Here is a 27,295-nt window from a genome sequence, read left to right on the forward strand (position 1 = left end):
AGTAGACAGGACCTTACCATTTTCCTTTTTCTCCACAGAATGTATGTGAACAATTCTAAAACATTTAATCACTGTGTATGTGTGTGGATCCATCTCACTCTCCCTCTCTCTCCCTCTCTCTCTCTCATCTATCTATCATCTATCATCTATCTATCTATCTATCTATCTATCTATCTATCTATCTATCTATCATCTATCTATCTATCTATCATCTATCTATCTATCTATCTATCTATCTATCTATCTATCTATCTATCATCTATCTATCTATCTATCTATCATCTATCTATCTATCTATCTATCTATCTATCTATCATCTATCTATCTATCTATCTATCTATCTATCTATCTATCTATCAATCATCTATCTGTTTTATGTAAAGCAATTTGCTGCTACCACTTCATCAAAACCATAAGGAAGCTTTAGTTAGAAGCTCAATGAGATAAAAAAAATGGAGACAGTTTTCTAACTGCTCCAATCCAACAATTTAAAATAATTTAACCAATAAAGACCTTTCCTCTCCACTCACATACATTTTTCTCTTATTCATTAATTACTGATTTTTATATGAATAAAACATGTCTTGATACTTTTAGAGTTCCTAAAGAATGGATTGCAACCAATATATGTCACCTTCTAGTGCCTAATTCAGATTGTAGAAAATGAAAAAACTATCACATCTTACATCAGTAGAGTATTCAGCGCAGTGTCGCGGGGCAATGAAAAAGCTCCAACTAGTTCTGCAGCCACAGAGGAGATATTAAGTGATGTGAAGACACTTGAGCTCCTGGTTCAATTCCCAGGCATTAGTCTCAATACCTTCAAACTAGATTACTTTGACAAGCCATACAAAATAACATTTACATGCCAACACACAAGTAGCTCTCTCTCCAAGAGACATTAATGTTTTGTATCTGTCTATACACAAAGATGACCATGTGTAGCTCAGTGATTAGAAGCTTACAGAGATTGGGATTACATTATATTTACGTCACTCATTGGCTTTCTGGACCTTGCAAAGCTACTTTGCTTCTTTGTGTCTTAGTTTCTCCTTCTGAAAAATGAGGAAAGTAAAACCTACCCTAAGTGTTTTGGTAAATAATGAGATGTAGGAGAAAATATATGATATTTTTTTTCTTCTTGCACAAAAAATGGGAAAAGAAAAAAATATGAGAATATACATGAGTATATATGTAACCACACATATGACACTTAGCATTACATAATGCCTACAATACATTTTAGTCACACACATATACACATACACATAGATTATATAATTGAATAAATCTGGTACATGATTTGATCTCTAATATAAAATAAATACATATGGTTCTAAAAAATGTTTTTAAACAAATAAGCAGTACAGATTTGCAGATAACTTAGTAACTATTAAACACATATATCATTCATTTATGTATACATATAAATATATATATACATATATATGTATATATATATATACACACACACATACACACACACATATGTATGTATATATAGTTGCAATTTCCATGATAAACATATTTAACATGTGGCTTAGAAACTAAAATAGTTTTGACTGGCCAATGTGGCTCAAAGTTCAATTCCCAGTCAAGACACATGCTTGAGTTGCTGGCTCAATCCCCAGAAGGGGGTGTGCAGGAGGCAGCCGATCAATGATTCTCTCTCATCATTGATGATTCGATCTCTCCCTCTCCTTTCCTCTCTCTGAAATAAAGAAAAACACATTTTAAAAAAACCTCAAAAAGTTTTTACAGCACCAGGAAAGTATGAGATTGGATTGATGGTATCTGTAACATACACAGCCCAGATGCCGATTATGCATGGCAATAAAACTGACAGTTCTTTGCAATTTCCCCATCTGCTTTTAATGTAAATGGCAAAAGCAGCTGCCAGAGCACAGAATATAGATTTGATGGGGTGAAAGGGGGTGTGGGATGACTCCAGCTTCTGAATCTGGGACTTCCCAGTGTGGCCAAACCTCCTCAGCCTAAGGAACATCAGCAGGCTTTTGAAAAGGAGGAAGCAGGGATGTTTCTCTGAGGTTAGGGGTTCTCGTGCCTCTTACATAATATTTCTAAAGTGGGGACTTTCTATTTCTGGAATGTTACTTCTAATGTGAGTAGTAAATGCCATTGAAATCCTTCATTTGTCCCCACAGGAAATGGCCCAGGATTCTTTTAGACCCGAATATTATTTCTGTTATGTAATTGCAGTCTCCAGAACTTTGTAAGTTTAATAAATATTTCAGCAGCTGAAAGAATATTGGCCCCTAGAGGGACCGACTTTGCATATACTAACGTTTTTGCATTAGGACTGTGCCCACACTAATTATCAGCCATCCCTTCCTTGCTTGGCATGACTTGTTGCTGAAAATTATCCATTTCCTTAATCTTATTTTATTTCTCGTGACATCATTCTAGGGTACATTCCCCTGGGTGTAAACTCAATTGGTGTTTTCATAGTAGAATTAATTATTTTTTCCACTTGGCCTTTGGGCCTGTAAAGCAAGACAAAAATGAGTGTTTGTTCCTATTGGCCTCATATTTCAGGCAGTGACCCTTCGAGTGTTAACATGTTCATGCATGCGTTCCTATGGATGCATATTCGAATACACAGGTACACTCAATGCACACATCACCTGATTTAGGTTTAGAGAGAAAAGTAGAGGCATATGGCTCATTAATTTCAGGGGGACAGAATATAGATACATAATGCCAGTAACACTACATTTTCATATGTGATTTTTCTTTAGCAATCCAGCAAAGAAAACCAGAATTTCTGTTGCTTTGTTTTTCATTAATAACTAAAGCCTGCCCTAGCCGGTTTGGCTCAGTGGATAAAGTGTTGGCTTGTGGAGTGAAGGGTCCCAGGTTCGATTCTGGTCAAGGGCACATCCTTGGGTTGCGGGCTCAATCCCCAGTGCAGGGGTGCAGAAGGCAGCTGATTAATGATTCTCTCTCATTATTGATATTTCAATCTCTCTCTCCTTCTCCCTTCCTCTCTCTGAACTCCATAAAAATATATTTAATTTTAAAAAAAGAACTAAAACCTCGTGAACACTTACCATGAATTAGGCACTGAACAAAGTCCCCCATGTGATTTTACTTATAAAAATAGTATGCAAATTATCTTTATACATCGCTTATTTGATAGTATTACTCAATGAATGGGTAGCAATTTGCACTCTCCCCCACCCTGAGTTATTAGCCAAGTTCTCCATTATTTCCCCCCTCAAGTTAGACAGCACCGTGATCACTAGTGGAATTTGAACTACATAAATTTTCAACTTAATCTTTCTAGCTGATTATATAAATATAAATTAGAATTTAATTCCTAAAAAAAAAGACTCTTTCATTAGTCTGAGAATGAATAATACTCTGACTATACCTCAGCTGCCTTTACTTTTATGCTGAAGTCTACCCAGGTCTTATTTCACATCTGATGGTACCCACTTTTTCCTGTAGATGATTTTAGGAAACTACCCTACAGCACAAGGGCCACTTCTTGGAGTCTCCTCCCATCACTGCCTGCTGCTACGCGGCCTTCACCATGGCACAGACAGGCTGTTGCTATCTCATCATCACTGGGCTCCTTCCCTCCAAACCACTCTCCACTACACGATGGGAGATTTTTCTAACACATCTAACCATGCTACTACCCTGCTCCACACTTTCTTGTATCCTATTGTCATCCAAACAGGCGATCCTGCAAGATTAGACTTCTGCTTTATGTTCTAGCATCTTAAAACTCTTAATTTCTCAAAGATATACTCCTCTCACTTGACTGGGATTTTGCACATGTTCTTTCCTGTCTAAAAAGCCCTCAATTTCTCTGTTTCAGACTTGAAGGTTCCTTGATTCTCCCAGGCAAACCAAGGGGCTCCTTTCTCTGTGTTCCCCGTGCACATGCATTTTATGAATTATCATATAATTTAAACATTTCTATTTGTCTAAAAGTTCAGTTCTCTGCAGGGTAAACATTCTGAAGGCTAGAACTGAGTATTGCTGGATTCAGAGTCGGCACTCAGGGGGGAAGGGTGGAAAGGGTGAGAGGGATTACACATATCCATATGTATTTTTTTTGTATGTAGAATTTAAAAGAATTAAGCGTTCAAAATTTTGGAAGGAGCCAGAGCAGCAATAGCATGCAAAATCTGTTAAAAATATATGGTAAATGTGTCTAAACAAAAAAAAAAAAAAAAGAGGAACAAATGTATGTTTTTAAAGTTTTACTTAGTATCACAAATGGAGGCTGTAATCAGATATAGCATTCATGAATTATTCTTATTTCCACTTCGTTATATGTATGCGTGCCAGTGGTCCAGAAGAGGCTAAAAGAACAAAAGGACTCCCCAACCTCACTCATATCCGCTCCATCATTGTGACTCCTTTTCAGCCGTGTTTATCACTGACGGAGTAAGAGTCGTCCAGTGAGTGTACACAGGAAAGTGAGTTTCCATCGTATCTATTTGAATAGCATGTCTGGAAACAGTTCTAGTCTCTGAGATTTTGCAATCCATCTTAGAAAACGTTGAAACAACACTCAGTGTTCTGATAACATTGCCACACCCCTCCCCTTCCCATGATTTAAACTCTTCCCTGACCATCTTCTCTCAAACAAACAGCGGCAGCAGCAGGAGCAGCAACACAGATTTGTAGGGCTCCCAGTTTCTGAGCCCTAAAAAAGGCAACCAAGAGTAAAACCAGTAGATATTAAGACTCACAGAGACATTCTAAATTGTTACAATTTACGTTCTTACTAACTATTCTCCATGATGCATGGACTTTCTGTATAATGCTTTGAACAGGTGACATGCCACAGAAAATCTATAACTGGATTGAAGAGGACTAAATGTCTACTTTATAGCCATCCATCACACTGTATTTGTAATTTTATACCTCGAAATGTGATTTAAGAAATTAATTCTGAGGATTTGATATACACAGAATCAATTTGCTATTAACGATTTGTTGCCATGGGCCAGTTCATACACAGGCTTGCCTCTGGCCTTCCATCTGAATGAAAACAAGGTTTCAACAAGCAGAGATCAACATAGCGAAGTACTAGAAACAGCTTCTTTCTTTTAAACTTAATTTCACCTTATATTACACATTCTATTCCACTCCCCCCACCCCCGCCCCATCTTCATTAATCCAAATCCCTTTGTCATATGGGGGCTTGGGGCGTATCCTGCTATGATCCCCAGCACTGTCCTCCCCACCCACACTATGTCTATGCTAAGTGTTGGGGCAGAAATGGTGAGGAAAGAAACATGGTCCTGCCCCCCTGAAGCTTGCAGTCTAATAGAATAGTGTGACATGATTCAAAATATCAAGTTAAAGAAATAGAAGTTCTGTGCAGATGAAAGCCAGGGGGAGGGAGGATGTTTAACACAGAACAAGACAATGACATGACAGCAGTTCTAGGCATGAGACAATCTGAGACAGCCCTCAGCTTTGCAAGCATTCCTGTACCTGCATGCATTCTCTATGCCTCTTCCACGTTCTTTTGACGTGTAAGTTTCTTAAAGTTCTTAATGTCCTGGTTTTCTGAGTAATCAGTTAGTTTCTACTGATGTTTTCAATGATTGCCCTGTACACTGTCCCAACAGGCTGAGCCATGCCCACCTTCCTTTGGCAGCTGGGTAAAGAAAGGGACATGAACTAGGGAGACAAATAAACGTAAGACTGAGGCCAGTTTAGCCATTTCGCAATTGATGAATTTCTGTTTTACAAGATTTCCTAACTGTTTTGAACCCCATCTTTTTAAAATAGCAAAATAGGTTGGCAGCCTTTAGGCCTGTGAGGTAAGTGTGCATGGGTTCCTTGCGGAGGGAATGTGGCTTAGAGCAGTGGTCCTCAACCTGCCTAATGCCACGACCCTTTAATACAGTTCCTCATGTGGTGGTGACCCCCAACCACAAAATTATTTTCGTTGCTACTTCATGACTGTAATTTTGCTACTGTTATGAATCGTAATGTAAATATCTGATATGCAGGATGTGTTTTCATCGTTACAAATTGAACATAATTAAAGCATAGTGATTAATGACAAAAACAATATGTAATTATATATGTGTTTTCCGATGGTCTTAGGCAACCCCTGTGAAAGGGTCGTTCGATCCCCAAAGGGGTCGCGACCCACAGGTTGAGAAACGCTGCCTTAGAGGAAGATGCCTAAGACATCTGTAAGAAGACTGGAGTGACTATTATATTAAGGAAGGAGGAAGCCTGGTAGATGCGGGGTTGGTCAGCTTTGAATAGAGAAAAAGGAGCTCTCAGATCATGGAGAGAGTGGAATCCAAGTGAGTGCGAGAAACAAGAGCGATAGGCCACTCCATTAAAGAGCCTACTCATTTACTTTTCCTGATTTTATGCTTAAAAGGCACTATTTTCTTTTCTACAGGAAGAGAAGGACTGCTCTTTCAGGTTTTTTTTTGTTTTTTTTTTACTTTTTTTAAAAAATATATTTTATTGATTTTTTACAGAGAGGAAGGGAGAGAGATAGTTAGAAACATCGATGAGAGAGAAACATCGATCAGCTGCCTCCTGCACATCTCCTACTGGGGATGTGCCCGCAACCAAGGTACATGCCCTTGACCAGAATCGAACCTGGGACCTTTCAGTCCGCAGGCTGATGCTCTATCCACTGAGCCAAACCGGTTTCGGCCAGGTTTTATTTTTTAACCTTGTTTAATGCAGCTCCATCCTTTCACAGATAAATCATCTCTCAATGCTTAATTTTTAAATTATCCATCCATTTAATAAATATTTAACTTATATCTATCAAGTGCCTACTATGTGCTGGGTGCTAGCTTTGTTGCTGGGCATTCAATGGTGATTAGACCAGAATCAGTTCCTGTCTTCATTAGAACCTCAACTTTAGTAGGGAAAAGGAACAAATGCACAAATATACATGTAATGAGTAGGTGCAGTCAAATCTGATTTCTAACCTGCAAAGGGGAGGACAGACCCTGGGTCGCGGTAAAATCATCAGGATAATGAGGCCTCTGGGAGGAAACCACCAATCTTTACTTAACATTTGCCTCTGCACTAGTTTTTCCAAATACACCCCACAAGGGTCAATGAGAAGATCGAATGATATAATGTGGGTATAATACCCAACATTGCAGGTACTGGACAAATGTTAGTCTCTTTCTATCCTTCCTTCTCCAAGTTATTTCAATTCTGACTTTAATTATAGGTGCAAGCACAAAATAGAAAAAAAAAAAAAAAAGAAGATGGTCAAGGCTTTTTTGGCACTTGATTACTCCAACACAGAGCACATACATACTTTCTTTTGGTCAGAATTATATTATGAGACAGTTGCAGGAATCAGGACATACCACATAGGAAATCAACTCAACATTATCGAGTGAAATATATAATAACCTCCAATAAAGAAATTCTACTAACACTTCATGGTAAAATCCAGATTTAAAAGGTATCTGAAAAATATGGGTGTTTATAATGTTCAGTTACTTATACATTAAAAACCTGAAATCTATAAAAAATTTAAAAGGTGTATATCTTTATTTTCACATTTTCTGAATCTTACTGATGTCCTTTATTCTAATAAAAAATAAGTGTAATAAAAGAAGTAAGTTACTAAGCTGGTAAGTTATGCCAATATAACTGATGGTAATGGCGGTACTTTGTTGGAGTTGAAGATCAATATGATTTATTATCAGCTGCTCTACTGATAAAGCTGATAATGTAATAACCAGAGAAATAAAATACACCTAAAGTTTCACATATATTGTCATCTCAACTTATAAATTTAATTTATTCTAGCTTTACCGAATACACCACCTCCCCAATATGGGCAAAACCAATGGGACATATTATTTTGTATAACTTTTATGTTACTAAATTCCACCATTATACAAAATCTATAGAGCATGCAGAATACAAAAAAAGTAGACTACATGAAATAAACCATTTTAAATGTCTCGTGTTACTTTCAGTCTTTCCTTACTTACAGCCTGTTTGACTTTAGTGCCTCCAAATCTCTCGGTGGCACTTAGGCATTTCACAAATTTTGCTCATCACCCTCTTCCTTGCCAGTCTTGGTTGGGTTCCTCAGATTCTTACACACGATATGACCACAATCTCCCAGTCCTCATACTTGACACTCTGGCATCATCTTTGGTTCATTTTTCACCATTATTCTCTTATCTCATCAAATTTCAAATTCCCTTATGTCTACTCTATTAGCTATCATATCTGCTTCCACATCATCATTCTGACAGCTACTTATTAGCTCCTGCTCTCATGACATTGCCCTTCGATCAACATCATAGCCTCCTAGAGGCCCCAGGCCTGGTATTCTCTCCTTTTGCCAACCACTGCATATGCTGTCCGATCCATTAATATTGAAGATTCAGATGAAAACTCCTGTATCCAGCTGCATTCCAAATAAAGACAAAGATCTTTATACTATCCAAGGCCCTCCATGAATTGGCTCCAACCAAGCTTTCTCACTTTATTTTCCTGCTCTCTCAAGTTTCACATACCAAAGTGAGCTTTGTAGTGTCTTGTATTACCATTCTTATTGCCTTTGCTTATGATGTTCAATTAAGATAGAAAGTCTTTCTCGTCTCTGCATTTCTATTCACTATCTATTCTTCAAGGCCTACCTCACAGGCTACCTCCTATATAAAGGCTTCAATGATCAAGGCATCATTTATTGAATGACTACTATACCAGTGGTTCTCAACCTTCCTAATGCTGCGACCCTTTAATACAGTTCCTCATATTGTGGTGACCCCCAATTTCATTGGTACAAATTGAACATAATTAAAGCACAGTGATTAATCACAAAAACAATATGTAATTATATATGTGTTTTCCGATGGTCTTAGGCGACCCCTGTGAAAGGGTCATTCGACCCCCAAAGGGGTTGCAACCCACAGGTTGAGAACCACTGCTATATGCTAAGCACATAAAGCTCTACATGTATTAATTACTCCATCTCAAACACACAATAACCCTCAGCTTCAGATGTGGAGACAGTCTCGTGGATGAGAAGTAATTGCCCACGGTCTCACAGATAGTGAACAGTGGGTAGACGCATGGTCCTAACTAAAACTTTCTAACTCTGGTTCACACTGTAACCCCCAATTTACCCGCTCTGCAATAAATACCTTTGACTTAATTTATTCCTTTCTCAGAGTTACTATTTTGTACCTCATTTCATAGCTTTTATTTTGGATGTCAAATGTGTTGGTCACTTGTGGAAAGGCCTCTGGATATTCATGCTGCTTTTATATAGTGTTTATTTAATAATGCTCAGGCCTGGACCGGCAATGCCTCTGGTTGAGCATCGACCTATGAACAGGATGTCATGGTTCAATTCCCATTCAGGGCACATGCTCAGGTTTCTGGCTCCAGCCCCAGTAGGAGGAGAGCAGGAGACAGCTGATGAATGATTCTCTCTCATCATTGATGTTTCTATCTCTCTCTCCCTCTCCTCCTCTCTGAAATCAAATCTAATATAATAAAAGAGAAACATGCAAATTGACTGCACCTCTGCTATGTCCCAAGCCATGCCCACCAGCCAATCAGAGCAACCATATGCAAATTAACCCAACCAAGATGGCGGCTGGCAGCCATGGAGCTGGAGCAAGCAGGAGGCTTGGTAGCCTCGGCGATGGAGGAAGCCAAGCTTTCCGCCTGCCCTGGCCGGCTATGGCCTCTACTCATGGCAACAAAGTTTCAATTATAGAAGCTAAATAAATCCCAGATACCTGCTTCCAGCCAGCCTCCACTGGGAGCTTGGGTGGCTGGGGGCCGTGGCCAGCCTTCAAACAGCCATCAGCCCCTCACCCAGGATGGACAGGCACCCCAGCGGGACCACCACCCTGATCTGGGACACCCTTCAGGGAAAACCAGCCAGCCCCCACCCATGCATCAGGCCTCTATCCTATATAATAAAAGGGTAATATGCAAATTGATGCTAACAGCAGAAAGACTGGGAATGACTGGTCACTATGACACACACTGACCACCAGGGGGCAGACACTCAATGCAGGAGCTGCCCCCTGGTGGTCAGTGCGCTCCCACAGGGGGAGCTCTGCTCAGCCACAAGCCAGGCTGATGGCTGTCAGTACAGTGGTGGTGGTGGGAGCCTCTCCAACCTCCTCAGCAGTGCTAAGGATGTCCGACTGCAGCTTAGGCCTGCTCCCTGCTGGCAAGTAGGCATCCCCCGAGGGCTCCCGGACTGCCAGAGGGATGTCTGACTGCCAGCTTAGGCCCAATCCCATGGGGAGCAGGCCTAAGCCAGCAGGTGGTCATCCCCAGAGGGGTCCCAGACTGCGAGAGGGCACAGGCTGGGCTGAGGGACCCCTTCCGAGTGCACAAATTTTTGTGCACCGGTCCTCCAGTAAATATATAAACACATAAGCAAATAAATAAATGCTCATGCCTGGATAGATGAATATATGTGTACTATTCCCTATTCTAAAACTACTATCTACTTCATCATATATTACATCTTCTAAGATGAAAGTCCTTCAGTACCCGTGGCTTGGAAAGTATACAGAGAGATATCCTTTTTTGGGTTTATTTTCTATTGTGCCTTGGCATGCACCTCGTACTCCCGTTCGCCTCAAAGGTACAATCTCTAAAACATAACTCACTGCCACCGCTGTCCTAGGCTCCTGCTGTTTCTCTTTTGTGTGATGTCACCCACCTCTTCTAAAACTATATATTTTTCTCCTTCCCAGATTCAGCTAAAAAATACTAAGCACGTGTCTTCTATGCAAGGCAGTGTCCCATCAATCAGAAATAGGATAGGAATACTATGTGCCTTCATTATCCATGTCTGGGTCAAATGGCCATAAATTCTAGAGTTCCTCAGAGGACCCTGTCTAAGACAGCAAAGCTGTAAGCACATGTTTAAGCACACACTAGATACTTTAAAATAGTGACAATGGGTCTTGGGAACTAAGGTTATTCTCACGTAAATAAATTAGAGCAGTGAATTGGCCAAAAAAAAAAAAAGGAAGGAGCCTAGACTTCTGGTGGTGAACACATGATAGAGAATATAGATGTTTTATTATAAAGTTGTCCACCTAAGATTTATATAACATTATTAATTAATGTCACCCCAATAAATTATTAAAAAATAAAAATGAAATGATAAATGAATAGTTTTTGAAAATAACTTGATCTTTTTGTGCCTACAATGTAGATTTATCACAAGAAGTGGTCCTACATTATTATTTCATCCAAAAATGCCCAGCGCTATTTGTTTAGTTAAAATTTAGAACTGGCTTCTAAAACAATAATATGGCACCTAGGTGGATAAGAGGTGCTTTCTCAGTGAGAGAATACCGAGGTAAAGATTTTCCCTAATGTTTAATGCTTGAGCTGGTTAAAGGGGTCCCTCTGACATCACACATGGCCTTGTTTCCTGCACATGACCTTGGTTTGGCAGGGACAAATGCTCGCTGCAGCTGCGTACAGACAGGTATGAACCATTTTGTCAAGGGGATTTAACTTCTGATGGCTTTAACATCAACACAAGTAGGCTCAAATGCTCACGAATTTAAGTATCTTATATTTTTGACTTATATTATTACCTTTTTTTATACTTTGTGGCAGATTATACAATAGTTCACACACAACAGCTAAACTGCTTTTTAAAATGTGAGCTCTTGAGGAGACCAAACACCATCTAGCCATCCTGTTTCTATGATTTATTACCCCAGCTGCCTTATTTCCCTCTGCTCCGGGCTTGAAACGAACTGGGGAAGACCCACACAGTCAGACTAGTAAAGCCCTGCTTATTGTCCCTAAATAGCCCAATAACCCTTTCTCAAGGGAAGGAAACGTACTATTTCTCCTTAAAATGCATTCCTTTTCCTTCTCCCTGTGCTTAAAAAAGACAAATCTTAGCCACTTCAACAAGATACTTAATTAAACAGAGTAAGGGTCAATACCATTCTGAAAGGAACATTTGTCTAAGCTAATTGATCAGATCTGCCTTTGATAAACCCAGACTCTCCTAAGGAAAGTCAGGGTCTGGATCCCTGTGGAGGAGGAGGGGTGCCAGGGGGTTTTAGGACACATACATTTCTGTGATGGTCTCAGGCAGATTTGTGGGGATCTCCGCGAGACCTTTCCCACGGCAGTCTACAATATTGTTGCTACAGGTGCAAGCGGCTGGACAGTGCAGGATGCTGCAAGAAGGAGCCATAAATGACTGGTGACCTAAAAAAAAAAACAAACAAAACAAACATAAACAGCAAGTATATTCTTCCTCCTGAAAGTCATAATTGGGAGACATGCAAGCTTATCTCAAATAACAAACAAAGCATGTCAAAAACATTTCTCTATATACCTGATTATAAAATGGTCTTGTTTCCAAAATATACTTTAGGAAGCATGCATTTATATAATTTTGGGGTCAATATCCAGATGAAGCAAATGAGATTTTTAAAAGGAATTATCGTATATAATAAAAGACTAATATGCAAATCGACCAAAAGGTGGAACGACTGGTCACTATGATGTGCACTGACCACCAGGGGGCAGACGCTCAATGCAGGAGCTGTCCCCTGGTGGTCAGTGCGCTCCCACAGGGGGAGCGTCGCTCAGCCAGAACCCGGGCTCATGGCTGGCGACCACAGTGGTGGTGGTGGGAGACTTTCCTGCCTTGGCAGCAGCGCTAAGGATGTCTAACTGATGGTTTAGGCCCACTCCCCCACGGAGAGCAGGCCTAAGCCATCAGTCAGACATCCCCCGAGGGCTCCCGGACTGTGAGAGGGCAGGCCAGGCTGAGGGATCTCCCCCGAGTGCACAAATTTTGTGCACTGGGCCTCTAGTACCAATTATAAGTGTAAGACTTGAAATCATGGTGAGAAAGTCTAAATTCAGATTCCAAAAGTAAAATTCTATTCAAAACTATTCTGTGTTCCAAAAATACAGCAACTTCAGACTAGTCTATATTTCATTTTCTAATAAGCTTAAATAGAGCTTGGTCTTTACTAAACTTATACAGCTTAACTTACTTTACCTCAAAAATAAAAATGTCCCTCCTGGTAGACATAGCTGTTGATTTTAAATAAGAAATCACGTGACCATAAATGTGGGGGGAAACTAGATCATACTTAGTTTAATGTCTGAATAGGTTCAAAATGACCATTTTCTTTGGAGCTATTATAATAATTTGTTACATGTCACTCTGACATTGTTAATTGACATGCTTTATTTTTTGGCTTCCTGTGGCCTAAAATGTTGGCATAAGTAGTTTCCCGCAGGTATATAATTTAACTACTCATTATTTGAAAACAAAATTATTTTGAAATGAGATTTTACTGTTTGAAGGATGCACAACAGTGTCAGCAGTATTTTAGCAAATGGGCAGGTGCACACACTGGCCCTGCAGCAGGGACAACCCTCTCAGGCCTGCAGGGAGAGCACCTGCGTGGTGGGGACATGCCAGGCAGTGGCAGCAGGCTCTTGCTAACCCTGTCCCTCCCAACACCTCTCAGACTCCACAAACACACTCTCAGTCTAAAAAAGAAACGTGAACTTGCCTTCTTCCTCATCTAGAAAACGAGGGGGCGGGGGGGGGGGGAGGAGGGAAGTGAAGAGAGAAAAAGTGGTTAGTGACAAATTGTGAGTCATTTCATTATCTAATTTTTAAAAAAATTCAACTAGGCCTATTGAGAACATTTCATGACATCACAAGGAAATTTTGTGTGGGTTATAAAAAGTGTGGGAAAGTACATAAAGAGGACTAAAAGGTAACAATAACTTAGAATCCTATATTGGCACCTCTTCTCATTCCTTTAAGAAACTGGTAACCATTTATGCCTCTTATTGTTTGTTGAACAGTCAGTTCTAAAGGAGAATCAGCCCTGTATTTATAAAGGAAATTATATGTTAATATGGATCAATAAAATATAAATGGGGGCAAAAATAAGTTTACAGTTTTTGTATGGAAAATAATACAATAATTAATAAATATTAATACAAGAATAAACTCTGTTTTGCATACTCACAACTGTAAACCTACTTTTGCCCCACCTTGTATTAACATATAATTTTATAAATATATATAAATATCTATCTACCTATCTATCTATCCATGGATTGGGTATCAGACTGCCTAGGCTGAGATCCTTGGTTTAAACTATATAACCGTGAACAAGGTTACTTAGTATATTTTTCTCAGTAATGTAACCTCTAATATAGATATTACATTTCCCTGAAACTGTTATGAGGGAGGTAAAATGAGGTGACTATATGTGAAATACTTAGATTGGTGTTTAAGCACAGGGAAAGAACTAAGCAAATGTCATCTACTGATATTTTATATCACCCATGTCTTATTTTTGTTTTCAGATTTTTGTTACTAAAGCTAGTCATTTACGTCTTTGACGTAGACTTCAACCCCTACTGTATATGTATACACAGAAAGTACTTTGTCACTTTGCAACTATAGTTATTTTTTTTGAATTTCCCAGCAGAGATCCAGGGTTAATTAATCATATTTCCAATTGTTAACATAAAAGTAGATATAAATGATTACTTAAAGGGAAAATAACGAGCAGCAAAGAGAACTAAAATCTAGGGATTTCCTATATTTCCCCTGGAGTGAAAGCTGAAAAAGTCTTTCATCATTCCTTAGGTACAAGTAATCAGTAATTATAAAGCCTGCACTGATGTCTTAGAGCATATTATTATCACCACTAAAACAGAGGATTTCCATAGAGTGATTAGCACACAATTGCACACATTAGTGAGCAACACGGAACCCTGAGAGCATGCATTTTTCACGGTGTCCTTGAAGACAGCATACAATAAGACTACATAAAGGCACTTTCTCCCTTACCACTGCAGACAAATTCTCGCTTCTGAACCTCAGCGACATTATGGCCCCTCAGGTGGGAGGGGCCCATGCACTGAGTGTAGAGGCCCACGCGAGGCCTCTGCCGCAGCCAGTCCGACAGCCAGGCCAGGTGGCAGTCACAGTACAGGTTGTTGGAATGCAGTCGACTAAATGGCGGGCAAGAGGTTTAAAGCAAAGACACACACACACACACACACACACACAAAACAAAACAGAAATAGTTATTTCAAAACTTGGAAAAATCTTTAGTAATAATATATAGCTTTGTTTCTTAACATAGAATTAGATAAAGCTTAGCAACTTGCAATCATATTACTTGTCTAAAAATGTAGCTGGTTCACAACCACAGCATCGAGTCTCTCTTCTTTCACCTGCGAGCTAAGTAAATATGCGGAAACTGGAACATGACCGTGAGAATGTTTTGCCTAGGTTCATTCAAAACGGTGCAGAGAGACAAATCCAAGGCAAATCGCTCTTCAGTGCCACCATACTGATAGCCGATTGGTGCTGGGGGACGGGCGGGTAAAGAGGCGGGTAGGGCTAGGAGGCACGTTAATAAAACTCGTGGCTCCCAGTTTGAATTATTAGTTAGTCTCTGCAGGAACTGCTTGCAAAATCTTTTTTAGGAGGTCACTTTCATTTTTTGCTCGATAAGAAAGAATAATAACTCAACATAAAACACTTCTTCCACCCTGGGCAGGTGGCTCAGTTGGTTGGAGCATCGTTCCCTACACGGAAAGGTGGCAGATTTGATCCTGGTCAGGGTGCATATGGGAGGCACCTGATGGACGTTTCTCTTTTCTCTTTCATATCGATGTCTGTCTGTCTGTCTCTCTCTCTCATTCCTTCCCTCCCTTCCTCTCTCTAAAATTGATAAACATCCGTGGGTATGGATTACAATAGAAAACATTTCTTTCAGGCCCTATTATGATTTCCTTCTTTTTGTACAATATCAGAAAAAGGGATCAGCAGCATTTGGCTCTTGGGGACCTGCCCTCCAAGAGTAGAAACTGGAATTAAAAGACATAAGTGGCTGGGAGTGAAGGAATTAAGTGAGCCCCCTCTGCGCTGGCAGGAATCCACACCCGATCGTGGATCCCTTCCAAGTGGCAAATAGCACTTCACCATTAATAAAACATCAGACAAATGTATCCACTAAATTAGGTAAATGACTTCAAACTGGCTTTTATGTTTTCTCAAACTAAAGAAAAGGACATCCAAAGCTATAAATCAAAGCATCGTTCCCAGAATCATCTATGACACAGTAATACCATTTTAGCCCTTTTTAGCTGATGTGCTCAATTCTAACCCAATAACAGTAATGGATATTAAAACGGAACTCAGTCCAGAAAGATAATTGGACAATAAAAATGGAATTTTTAAGTAGCAATGCTAATATAGAATAATGAAACAAGCAAAGCAAGGGAACTGAAAGTTAGATGGCCCTTTTACATTCTCCTTGAGCTTGTAGATTCGGAAGAGCCTTGTATGAAAACTAGACAGCAGACCGCAGAGCAAAAAGCTACATTGTGGGAAAGGGGGGCAACTTCGGCTCAGTCTGCGTGGAAGTCAGAGTGGCGTCCTTTGGAAGCCAGTGGCACATCCTACATCATCGTTCTCGAAGCATTTCCATCGGAACCACACCCAGTACAATGGTTCAGTTACATGGGCACACATGATATAAGAAAGGAAGATAAAAATGGAAAAGCCAGATTAGTAAGATGGACTGTGGTGGGTCTCTACAAGAAAATGAGGCACATTATCAAAAATGCAGATGATGGATGAGTTTAAGGTCCGAGTGGCTTTATTTTGCAAAGAAGAAAAGCTCGATCAAATTGTTTTTTTAAAATTAAATTTAATGAGAAACCAATTTCATTAAATATAGTTGGAGTGAACTGGGCTGTTAATTTGGACAGATTAGTCTCAATCTGATAGCCCTGAGGAAACGAAATCTAGTTCTATGTGCGTATTTTCAGAATTCGTTTATTTTGCTAATTCATATTCCAAGAAAATTATAAAGATGGAACATTGTATACAGAAATACACTTTAGTGAGAAAAAAATTAAATTAAGATTGATATTGCCTAATTATTAAAAATCTGTCAACTCAATTGATTTTTTATTAAAAAAGAAAATAAATATAATGTTTCCAGTTACCAGCTGTTATAAAAAAAAAACAAAACACATATTTTGAAAAGCCAATAAAAATATTGGCTTTTCCAAAACATACTTAAGAACACATACTTTCCCCAAAAGTCCAATGCTTTGGTTATGTTTCTGGCTATTTCTCACATATTGTATATAATATAGCTTTTTTAGGTCAAGGTGATTCTGAAACTGAGTTCAAATGAGATTCATCTCTGAAAATGCTTTTAGTAAATATCCCCACCCTGGGCTTTAAGGATTAATTTTTCTCCAAGAGAAAAAAACACACATAGCTGTAGCAAATACTTTATTAGAGAACCTTTTTATTCACCTAAAATATTTTAATGTCCATCTGTAACCCCTGAAAAGATATTTTTAAATAGAAATGCTGACATAACCTTAATTACAGAAACACTAGAAGGCGATGCTGTAATTTTATGTTACAAAGAATGTTGGCGAGCTAGTTTAGCTTTATTAGGTCTGCTTGACATACAGTAATAAAAACATAAAGATTTATCATTTATCATTTCTGACAGCCAATCAAGGAGTCTTCCATTTCTTAATGAAATGTGACCTCCACAATAACTCAAAGTAAACTTCCCAGAACACATATCATTTAAAAGAAAGCTTTCAAGTTTTCAGAATAATTTGCTCAAATATCATATCTAGAACTTTAATAAAACTGGTGTTTTCCTTGTCTACACCATAATGAACTACTTGTTCTTTGCTTACTAAAAATAGTATTCAGGGGGCATCCCTAATTGATTAGATTGACCTTTATATATGTTGCGACTACTTACAAAGTCCTAAGCTTAGGCATGTGGTTGAAACTCGCCACAGAAAGTCTGGTAATGTTGTTATTGTTGAGAGTGCTGTGGAATAAAAGAAAATAATTAAAGACTTCAGATATGAAATGTACTAATCATTCTACATATGAATGTAAAGAAAACTTGTAGTGATTATGTTTATATAAAACAACTACTGGGTTGAGATGGCATAGAGAATGTACTATATTATAAACAAGATGACAAATAAGTTGTATATTTTAACATATCACTGTGTATTCAGTTTTACCAAATATTTATTACAAATGTATGGCATCAGCCACAGTATCTTTACTGTTTCTATGTTGCTTGATGCACCTGTACCTGCATGCATGTCTGTTTATGACAAACAAGCCCTGAGACAGTCACAATTGGAAACATTAAGTAGTCACATTTCCTTAGAGAGGTGTTATGTGTAATTAGTGCCCGTGAGTAAATGAACATATTTGAAAGCTCCAACTGAAATCTCACAGCAGTGTCATAGAGTCGCTTCTGTCAGGTCCTGAAACACAGTCCTGCTGATTATTGTTTCCTGTAGACATCAGCCACTGTTGAAATCTGAGTAATAAGAATGATATCTATATGTGCTACTTGCTCTGGGTGGGGATGAAGTGACATTCTGCATCAGTATATTAAAAGCTTAATATATTCTAACAGTTTTTAGCTGCAGCCAGATACCGTCATTTTATTTTAGGGCTACGTGGTAATGATCATGGTTTCCTGAAACTAGACTACATAAGATGGGTGGTCATGGGAGATATAGTGAAAATAAGCATAATTCTTTCTTGGTTCAAATTTTTCCTATTTCCCCCTAACAAGCATTGTTAGTTTGTTCTTATTATTTCTACTGCTACTTCTCCTCACTTATTCACCCAATATTTCCTGAATGGTTCTTATTTTTATGGCAATATGGAATATCATAAAAATAAAACAGGCAGGCATAAAACCTGTCTGAAAATAGCAAATAGGCCAACTGGTGAGATGAATTACTCAAGTTACAAAAACTTAGAATTAATAAGATGAAGAAAAGAATTCGCTTTTCTCTCCCTCTCTCTCTTCGGAGAAGTCTGGTTGTGACAACAAAATGTGAAGACAGCTATTCCAGGAGTGTGTGAGGACAGTGTGGAGACGGAACATGATTCTAGCATATAGTACAGTGGTGACTAAACAGGACAAGCTGCTGAAGGAGGCGAGAAAGATGGGATCATAGCCCAGGTGGACACCTTTGATAGTGGAGAGGGGTTGGAATTAGAGGTTGCAAATTCATTTGCCTACCGAGGCCAGGCAGGGAACAAACATGAGAGGAGCAGGCTGGATATGCGAAGATATGATGAGGGAGAGAGAAGGAGAGCAGCGCACAGCTGGGAAGCAGGAGGGCCCTGGGAAACGAGCGATGCTCTTCTTTGTGGTAGAGGTAGTATCCAGCTCCCAGGGACTACTGCTCTGTGGTACTGGGAGGCTGCTGAAGAATGTGATTTTCTCAAGAAACTCGAGTTCAAAATTTTTAGATCAATCCTCCTAATTTTTAATTTTAAATACCGGCAACCAACTCAAATACTTCAAAAAGTCCATGAGCCAAGTCTGCTTGAGTGAAACAAGGTACATTTGTGAGGCGACGTTAGGCCAGCTGGCGGCTACAGTTGTTAAAGGTGCCATGCGGGGTGCCCGGGGGTTGAGGGATTAACTTAAACTTCTCAGCAAAGTAGGGCACAGCAGTTACATGTCTGGAACATGCACTGGCCCTCTTTGCTCTCCAGTTCTGCAATGTATTGAATGATGTAAGAACTAATCCAAGTGATTTGAATTAAGTCACATAGGGGGTTAAAAAAAAAAACAAAAAACAGCCCACTTTATGCAGGACCTATAAAGCATTGAATTGGTTGGTTCATGCTATCTAAAAGCCTGTAGCATTTTCCATGTACTCAAGTGAAATGAGATTTCTTTTCAAACGCCATTTAAATATATCCTGATGTTTGCACTAAAAGGTTTCACTTCTCAAAGGGATTTGCTTTCCAATGACCCCTTTTTCCGCCCTAAAAATTGCTGCTGACTTTCTATAGCGAAAATCTCCAGAGTACACACCATACTAAAATGTGACTTGGGGGATAAGATATTTTTTAAAGTAATTCAGTGCAGCAGACACACATTAATTTGAAACTATAATTTCTTATGATGCCACAGAAAACAGAATTTCACTTAGTGCTGATGCTGGTGGCTATCAATTTGAAGTCTTCTCTCAAAATGTTAGTTTGCATAGTGCAACTGAAGAAATAAATTATCTTAGTTAGCATCTTTATTCAGTATCTATGTCGGCAAAGCAATTTTGATACTGGTACCTGGTAATGGAGCAATACGTGGAACCAAAGAAACTGTATTTAAAGGTTAATAATAAATACATATTAATTAGGTATGATGATAGGTTTATGCTATGGTCATGCAAAAGTCCATTTCTGTGTTCAACTTCAAAATTCTCTCTTTGTAATGAGAATGTATTCTTGTACAGAGGACATCTTGGTGTTGAAATACAAAATGTTAGTCTGGCTAATTATGTAGGCCCCTTTGGACTTACATCTGGGCTTATTTTTTCTATTTTCTTAGTGCCAGGCATAGGATTTGGCAGAGAGTTTGATATTTAATGGATATGAATCACCGTGTTTCAATTAAATTAAATTATGTGCATTCTATAGAAAAAAAAAAACACCTAAAACTAGCAACTCAAGGGATATATTTCATTTCTAGTCTAGCCTCCAAAGAAAAAGTAAACATTGATCTAGATTTAATTTTCAAAGTTATTTTTGGGATAGTATCTTCATATTTAGGAAAAAAAATTCTATATTTTACCAACCAGAATTCCACAATAAGGCCATGAACATACAGGTGATAAATGGCTTACTTGCTTTCATCTACCTAAACTTTCCCTTCTTGAGCTTTATTCACTCTTTCTACCTAATCTAACAAATTTTCATCAATGGCCCTGGATCACCACTCCTCTTGTTTGGCCTCAGTATATTCAAACATTCACAAATGGTTCATTGAATTAAAATTTTAAAAAATCTAAACCATTGGGAGCCTGAATTGATGTATGTGCAAATTAACGTCCTTTCATTATTCCCACATAGTGAGATGGTCTAATCTAAAGAGCTATGATTGGTAAAAATACGCGAAACAGAGAACAAACTTTCTGCAACCCTTTAGAAGTGAACTCCATAAAAAAGCTCCTGAGGAAATGTTTATAATAGGCGAACTTCTTTTACCTAACAAGGTATTTGGGCTTGATGAATTCCAGTGGTTTCAGTACTTCATTCAATTTTTCCTTAAATTCATCAACTAATTTCTCTAAAGGTTATATGAATTATAAAAATTTTAAAATTAACATATATGATAAAAGAATGTGTGCTTGACTTTATAAATTTTCAATATAAATGTTTAAATCCTTTTGAAAGAAATGCATACTTTCTGTGCTGATTTTATGTATTTATTTTATTTTATTTTTTTTAGCAAACAAACTCAGACCAATCTGTATCTTTTTGAGACATACATATTAGGTCCCCAAAAGAGTTTTAAATGTTAGATTTCGATTTTAATTCCATGAACCATAAAATGTTTATTACTCTCTGATGTGGTCATGATAGGAAGTCTTTTTAAAGTCACTTTTTAGATAGTTTGCTCACACAGCACACAATGAATGAGGTGATTGTGTTTTCATGAATTTACTGTTTCTGAAAGCAATTATATTAATTTACAACAAATAAGCAAATTAATAGCTACTGTATTAACTGGTAGCGGGATTTTAATGCCAAACACAGTGCTTGGCACATAGCAGATTTTCTTTCTCACATATTCTCTCTCTCTCCATGTAAATATGTAAATATTTTAAAGTATACATATTATTTATATTCTTTCTGTCACTATAGAGTACTCCACATATACTCAATATATTATATATAAATTATTCCACATCTAATAAATATTTAAACTCTTAATAACAAAGTACATTAGGAATTTTCAATTTGTCCAAAACACTCAGGAAAATTTCCACAAAATGATTGCTATCATTCATCTTCCTAGTTAGGAGCACTGACTTAGTGTCAATTTGTTTGGCTTTATCAGCTCCGCTGAATTAAATAACTTCTGTGGCAATCTCTTCACATACAAAGTTTACTGGCATTGGCTACAGTCCTGACATCAGATGAGTATCATGAAACCATAGTTGTATCCTAATTATTCTGACTCTGAATTAGCATCAGTGAGCTTCGTATATTAAAACTGGCTCTGGAACACAATTTAAAAGGTGGCCTTATAACTACACTGTGTATGGTTTGCACTTGGAATATTTTTCCTATAGAAAAATTTAAAAGTTAGGCTGTTATCAATCAAAACCAAGATGACTTCTCCTGTGGTCAGAGAACAGTATATATTCTTATAATAGTTTACCTCAATGAACTTATTCTTACATAAGCCTTTAAAAATAATTAGCAACAACATCACATGACGCAGCTAAAAACTCTATTATTCAATTATTCACAATTAAAATCAAAATCATATAGAAAATATTGCTAAAATAAGTCATTCTGATCGAAACATTACATTTTTTTTTCAGAATTACATCCTGTTCCTCAAACTTAATTTATAAAGCAATGGAATCCTTTTTTTCAGGAGGCTTTTGTGATTCCTGGATAACTTTAACCAGCTGGGCTAAAAATTCAAAACTTCTTCACATTTAATTCAATTTTGGATTTCTGCATACATTGAGTCGGGGATAAATGAGAGCATAGAAAAACAGTTTATATGGGGGAGAAATGTGTACATATATTTCAAAAGCTGTAAAAAGCTGACTCTTTGGGAAAAAAAATTCATAAATGGACAGGTGGCTTCCCTTGCTTTAGGAACTCTAGTTTTCATTAAAATTATTTTTATTATAATTAATCATTTAATTTAAATTAGGTTACTAAGTCGAGGATCTGTAGAGATTATTCAGTTGCTTCTAACCAATTCTGTCAGTCGTGTCTGCCCAGATAGTTCAGATCTGTGAGTTGTGCTTTACTAAGTCAGTAGTGAAGACTTGAATAGACCTATTGGGCCGCTCATTAAAATTAGAATGTTAATTTCAAAAGAACCTTGCAAAAACGATGTCAAGTTATCTGGTCAAAAAGGACATTTTATAGTGAGACAATATCTTTCCATTGCATAGCAACTACAACCTATTCCCACATATCAGCTACACAGAGGTTTATTTTTTGTTGTGATTTTTCCTGTACAACTGATGTTATCTTATGACTTAGCAATCCTGGAAATTCCCACAAATCCCGTGAATCAGAATAGTTTATCATAAGAAGAGACACGTCAAGGACATTATGTGTGAACATTTGTGTGTCCCTCTTACGTAGACCATGTTACCTTAACATACAGCTATGCACAAGGTTTTGCACACACCCGTTTGGACTCTTCCCTGTTTTCACCATGAGTTATTAAGGCATCTCTTTACGAGACCATTTTGACCCTGGGTTTTAAGCTAACAGATAAGCTTCCACATTAGCATCCCCCCCGGACACAAAGCTCTCGTGAGGAGTCAGAGAAATCAGAGGTACTCACAGCACTTCCAGGTCCCGGAGAGCCCTGAATGCCCCATCTTCGATACAGCTGATCTGGTTGTAATCCAGTTGCCTGTGAAGCGGAGGAGAGGATATGTGGAAAAGGCTGAAGACTTGCAGGGTGAGGGAAAGGAAGTCTCTTGAAGGGACTAAGAAGCCCTGCCTGCAGGAACTGAAATGCTCTCCCAAATACACTCATCGGCTGAAGAATGTCAGGAGCCATTCTGGCCTCCATGCCGCCCGCCACTGAAATCTCTTTTTGTTCTGAACTGTCTGTGCAAATAGCAGCCCTTGGAGAGCTCCTGTAAATAATAACTGCACCTTATATTAAATGCCATAGGAATGCAATTTCATTACATCAAGAAAAGCTATCCATTAAGAGCTTTCAGCGTCATCTTGCTGAAACAATTTCATTAAGGTAAAGGACTGTAAATCACTTAATGTCACACGCACCCCCTCAGTGACCTAACGGAATCCATTTATCAGAGAAGCCCAGCTGCATGTTAATTTCACTATCCTTGGCAAGAAAGAGCGAGACTACTTTTAGATTTTCTCCTTTTTAAAAGCAGTTTTCCTTCGAGAACTCCAAATCAAGAAAGAGAAATGAGGTACCACAGATCTTCCCGCAGTCCCAACCAGGAATCCACGTAGCAAGCCAGCGGTTGTTCTATTTTAAGCATCACTATGCTCATAATTTGCATTGTTTATCATTATATACGAATTCCCTGCCCTGTAAACGCGGCATCCTTTTCAGTGAGGGAACTTCCTGAGTGATACCACTCTCCAGGAAATAAGTGTTTAAAATATTAGGGAATCAATAACCATTTTTGTTTTTCTCAAAGATGCTAATTTCAGCCCAAACCCCTACAAAACATATACTGCAGCAGCAGCAGTGTGAAAATGCTACCTATATCTAAGGTAAAAAGTTAAAAGGCTGTATCTGTTCCTCGTAAATAACACAAAATTGAAACAAATGAATCTTTTCTTGCAGTTTGTTAAAGTTCAAAGTTTGGAGAAAAAGAATAGGCTGCTCCAAACTTGGTTAAGTCTGCTTTTTCCTGCCACTTGTTTTTGGAATTAAAACTTCCTTATTTACACAAAGGAATTTACTTTGTTAAAATGAATGGTTAAGTAGTAAATCCTACCTGTCCTATCCTTTTTTTTTTTTCTCCTAATAAGCAGTGTTTAAATCTAGTAGCTTGGTGCTTAGCGATATTATTATTCCAGTGAAGAAAAAGTATTTCAATGCTTCACTTGGGATAGAAGCGGGATGTTTGATGAAATAATCAGAAGGGTTGTCAGCTCCACGTGAAGCTGTGCAGGGCCAAGACTGTGATCAGAGGATGACTGCATCTCGTCCTTGTTTCCAGCTCAGAATTCACCCAAAGGGCTAATTCATATCCGAGGTCTGTTCTTACAACCACTGTTTAAACATTCCCACAGAATCGCCGTTTCTCTCATAAAACTACTGGAAAAAAAGTGCAAGGAGTGAATCCAGAGGGGCCTCTTTGAATTCCTTACTTTAGAAATTATGTACCTCCACAATGTCTCATGAAATATACATCTCATTTCACGAGGGTCTCCAGGGGACACAATCATACAGGAGGCTCTCTTGATGTCATGCAAATGGTACAATCTAGGACATGCCATATTAAAAAACAGGCAAACTCCGGAGAAGATGCAATTTTATTGCTTTTGTCAACGAAGGCTTTCCCCAAATAATAGCTACCATTCATGCTGCTGTAATAGCCCAAAGCATTCTACTTATTGGGAAGTAATGCAGAAGTATGATTTTATTTTCAAGAAGATTTTAAAGACCCATGATATAATACGGCGGCTGCGGTTCCAAGGAAACACATTTTCGAGTGCTCTTGATTTTTACAGATTAAATTCATTTTAACGATTAAGCGAATAACCTTTTTTTATTTTAAAGTGCTAAATATATATCTACACGACTATTCTCTAACCTTTCAGACGATTTATCAAAGCCATTTAAAAGAGGACAATGGCATGGAGTGTTACCCTTGACACACTACGAAAGAGAAATTGTTTCCAGACAAATTGGCAAAATCTTTTAATGCTCTCAAATTTGCCTAATGCAGTCTCCAGGTTAATCTGTAAAAGGGTGAGCGGTATGTTTGCCCATATCTTAATATCCTGAGCTGTCAAAGTATAAATCAGTGCTGACAAAGCTTCTTTTAAATCATGCATACTATCCACAAAGGGGGGCCAGCACGCTGGAGGGCACTCCAGCAAACCCTGTCCTACAAGAACTGAAAGGCAGGCTACCTTCTGTCTCCCACCAGACACTGAGACCCGCTGGGAACTTTGCTAATTTCACCTCTGTAGCATTGCTCTGGGTCACATGCTTCCGATTCCTAACGGAGATCTTAGCACTTATTGGTGCTAAAACATTAAGACTATTTGGCTCTCACAGGACCAGAGGTTTCCTTAAAAGTTTTCTGGACACCATCCTATCTCTGTCCACATATCTTCTGAGGACAAAGTTATTTTTATGAAAATGTGACCTGTGAATGGGCAATCAAAATCAAAATGAATAATTTTTTTCATCAACTGGTGGATTTTATTCTATTCAAAGGAATGTTTATGGAAATAGCCGAGCCCGCATGACTGCCCATGAGAAAAATTCTGCATAAACTTCCATTTGTTTGCATAGGGCTCAAGATAAACAGTGTCAAAAGTATGCAATAGTGTAATTTATTTCAGGGGTTCTGGACTATTTTTCTGCACCTCGTTTTTTTCCTCAAATGGCTCACTCCCTTCTCCCCTACCTTTCAAACCCTGGCACTTCTGCTTTCTGTAAACGAAAAAGGATCTGTTGTCAGCCATGCATTTGGAGACAGGCAGCCTGTTTACACGAGGTTTCCGTTTGTGCCATGAAATTATTTTGAATTAAGGAATTAGTAAGAGGAAAGTTTTTTTCCCTTCTTCTCCAAAAAGGAATGTCACAACTGCCCTAGCTGGTTTGGCTAAGTGGTTAGAGCATCGACCCACGGACTGAAAGGGTCCCAGGTTTGATTCCAGTCAAGAGCATGTACCTTGGTTACAGGCTCCATCCCTGGCCTGATGGGGGCTTGTGAGGGAGGCAACCAATTGATGTGTCTCTCTCATATCGACGTGTGTGTGTGTGTGTTTTTTTCTCTCTCTCCCCCTATTTCTACCATTCTCACTAAAAAATCAATGGGGAAAATATCCTCAAGTAAGGATTAACAAAAAAAACAAACAATAACAACAACAAAAAGTAATGTCACAACTATTCAGCCAGACAGAGTGGAAATCTGTTGATTTGGGGATGCTAAGAGCACTAGGCACTTTGGGGCGACTTCAGGATGCTTTCCTGGCATAGGGGCCGCTTTTATGGAGGAAGCAAACTACCACTTTCCTGATTTTCTGGGAAGAAAAACATGGTAGAGAAGGTATTATCAGTAGTTTCAGACCGTCAGCGGACATGCACTAGCACAGAGTTTTGTGTCTTCTCCTTATTTTTCTACCTCCATCCCCTCTCTGTTTAAATTCCAGATCTCCTCTCTGTCTGATCCTTCACTGCCCTAGTCTGTGGTGTGTTCTAACGCCTTTGCTTTATCTTTAATTTCATAAAAATGAAAATATTACAATGAATAGAGAACCTTCAAGACCTCTCTTGGCACCAACCTTCTATGATTCTCTTTTCATTGGCAACACCTCTCCTGGTGCTCTAAAATAACTCTAGACACCCGTTTTTCCCCCCTCGTACTGCGAAATTTAGTCTCCGACAACGCACTGTCTTTATTTAGAGATGGAACTCTCTGTGCCTCACAAACAACAAATTTCTAAAGCTGGTCTGATATTTTTAACACTAAAAATAAT

The 27,295-nt window shown here is 38.5% G+C and overlaps 1 protein-coding gene across 3 annotated transcripts in view; it reads right to left on the bottom strand.

Moving 5' to 3' along the window:
• Positions 1-27,295, bottom strand: part of SLIT2 (slit guidance ligand 2) — a 358,036-nt gene that overhangs the window by 117,970 nt on the left and 212,771 nt on the right. For all 3 annotated transcript variants that reach the window (XM_081083273.1, XM_081083272.1, XM_081083271.1), the window contains exons 6-9: positions 23,430-23,501; positions 17,814-17,885; positions 14,840-15,015; positions 12,084-12,222 (exon numbers count right to left, since the gene is read on the bottom strand). In XM_081083273.1, coding sequence (XP_080939399.1) covers positions 12,084-12,222; positions 14,840-15,015; positions 17,814-17,885; positions 23,430-23,501 — 459 coding nt within the window. The remainder of the gene's footprint in view (positions 1-12,083; positions 12,223-14,839; positions 15,016-17,813; positions 17,886-23,429; positions 23,502-27,295) is intronic.

The sequence above is a fragment of the Myotis nattereri genome (genome assembly GCF_964212035.1).
Source record: "Myotis nattereri genome assembly, chromosome: 1".
Lineage (NCBI taxonomy): Eukaryota > Metazoa > Chordata > Mammalia > Chiroptera > Vespertilionidae > Myotis > Myotis nattereri.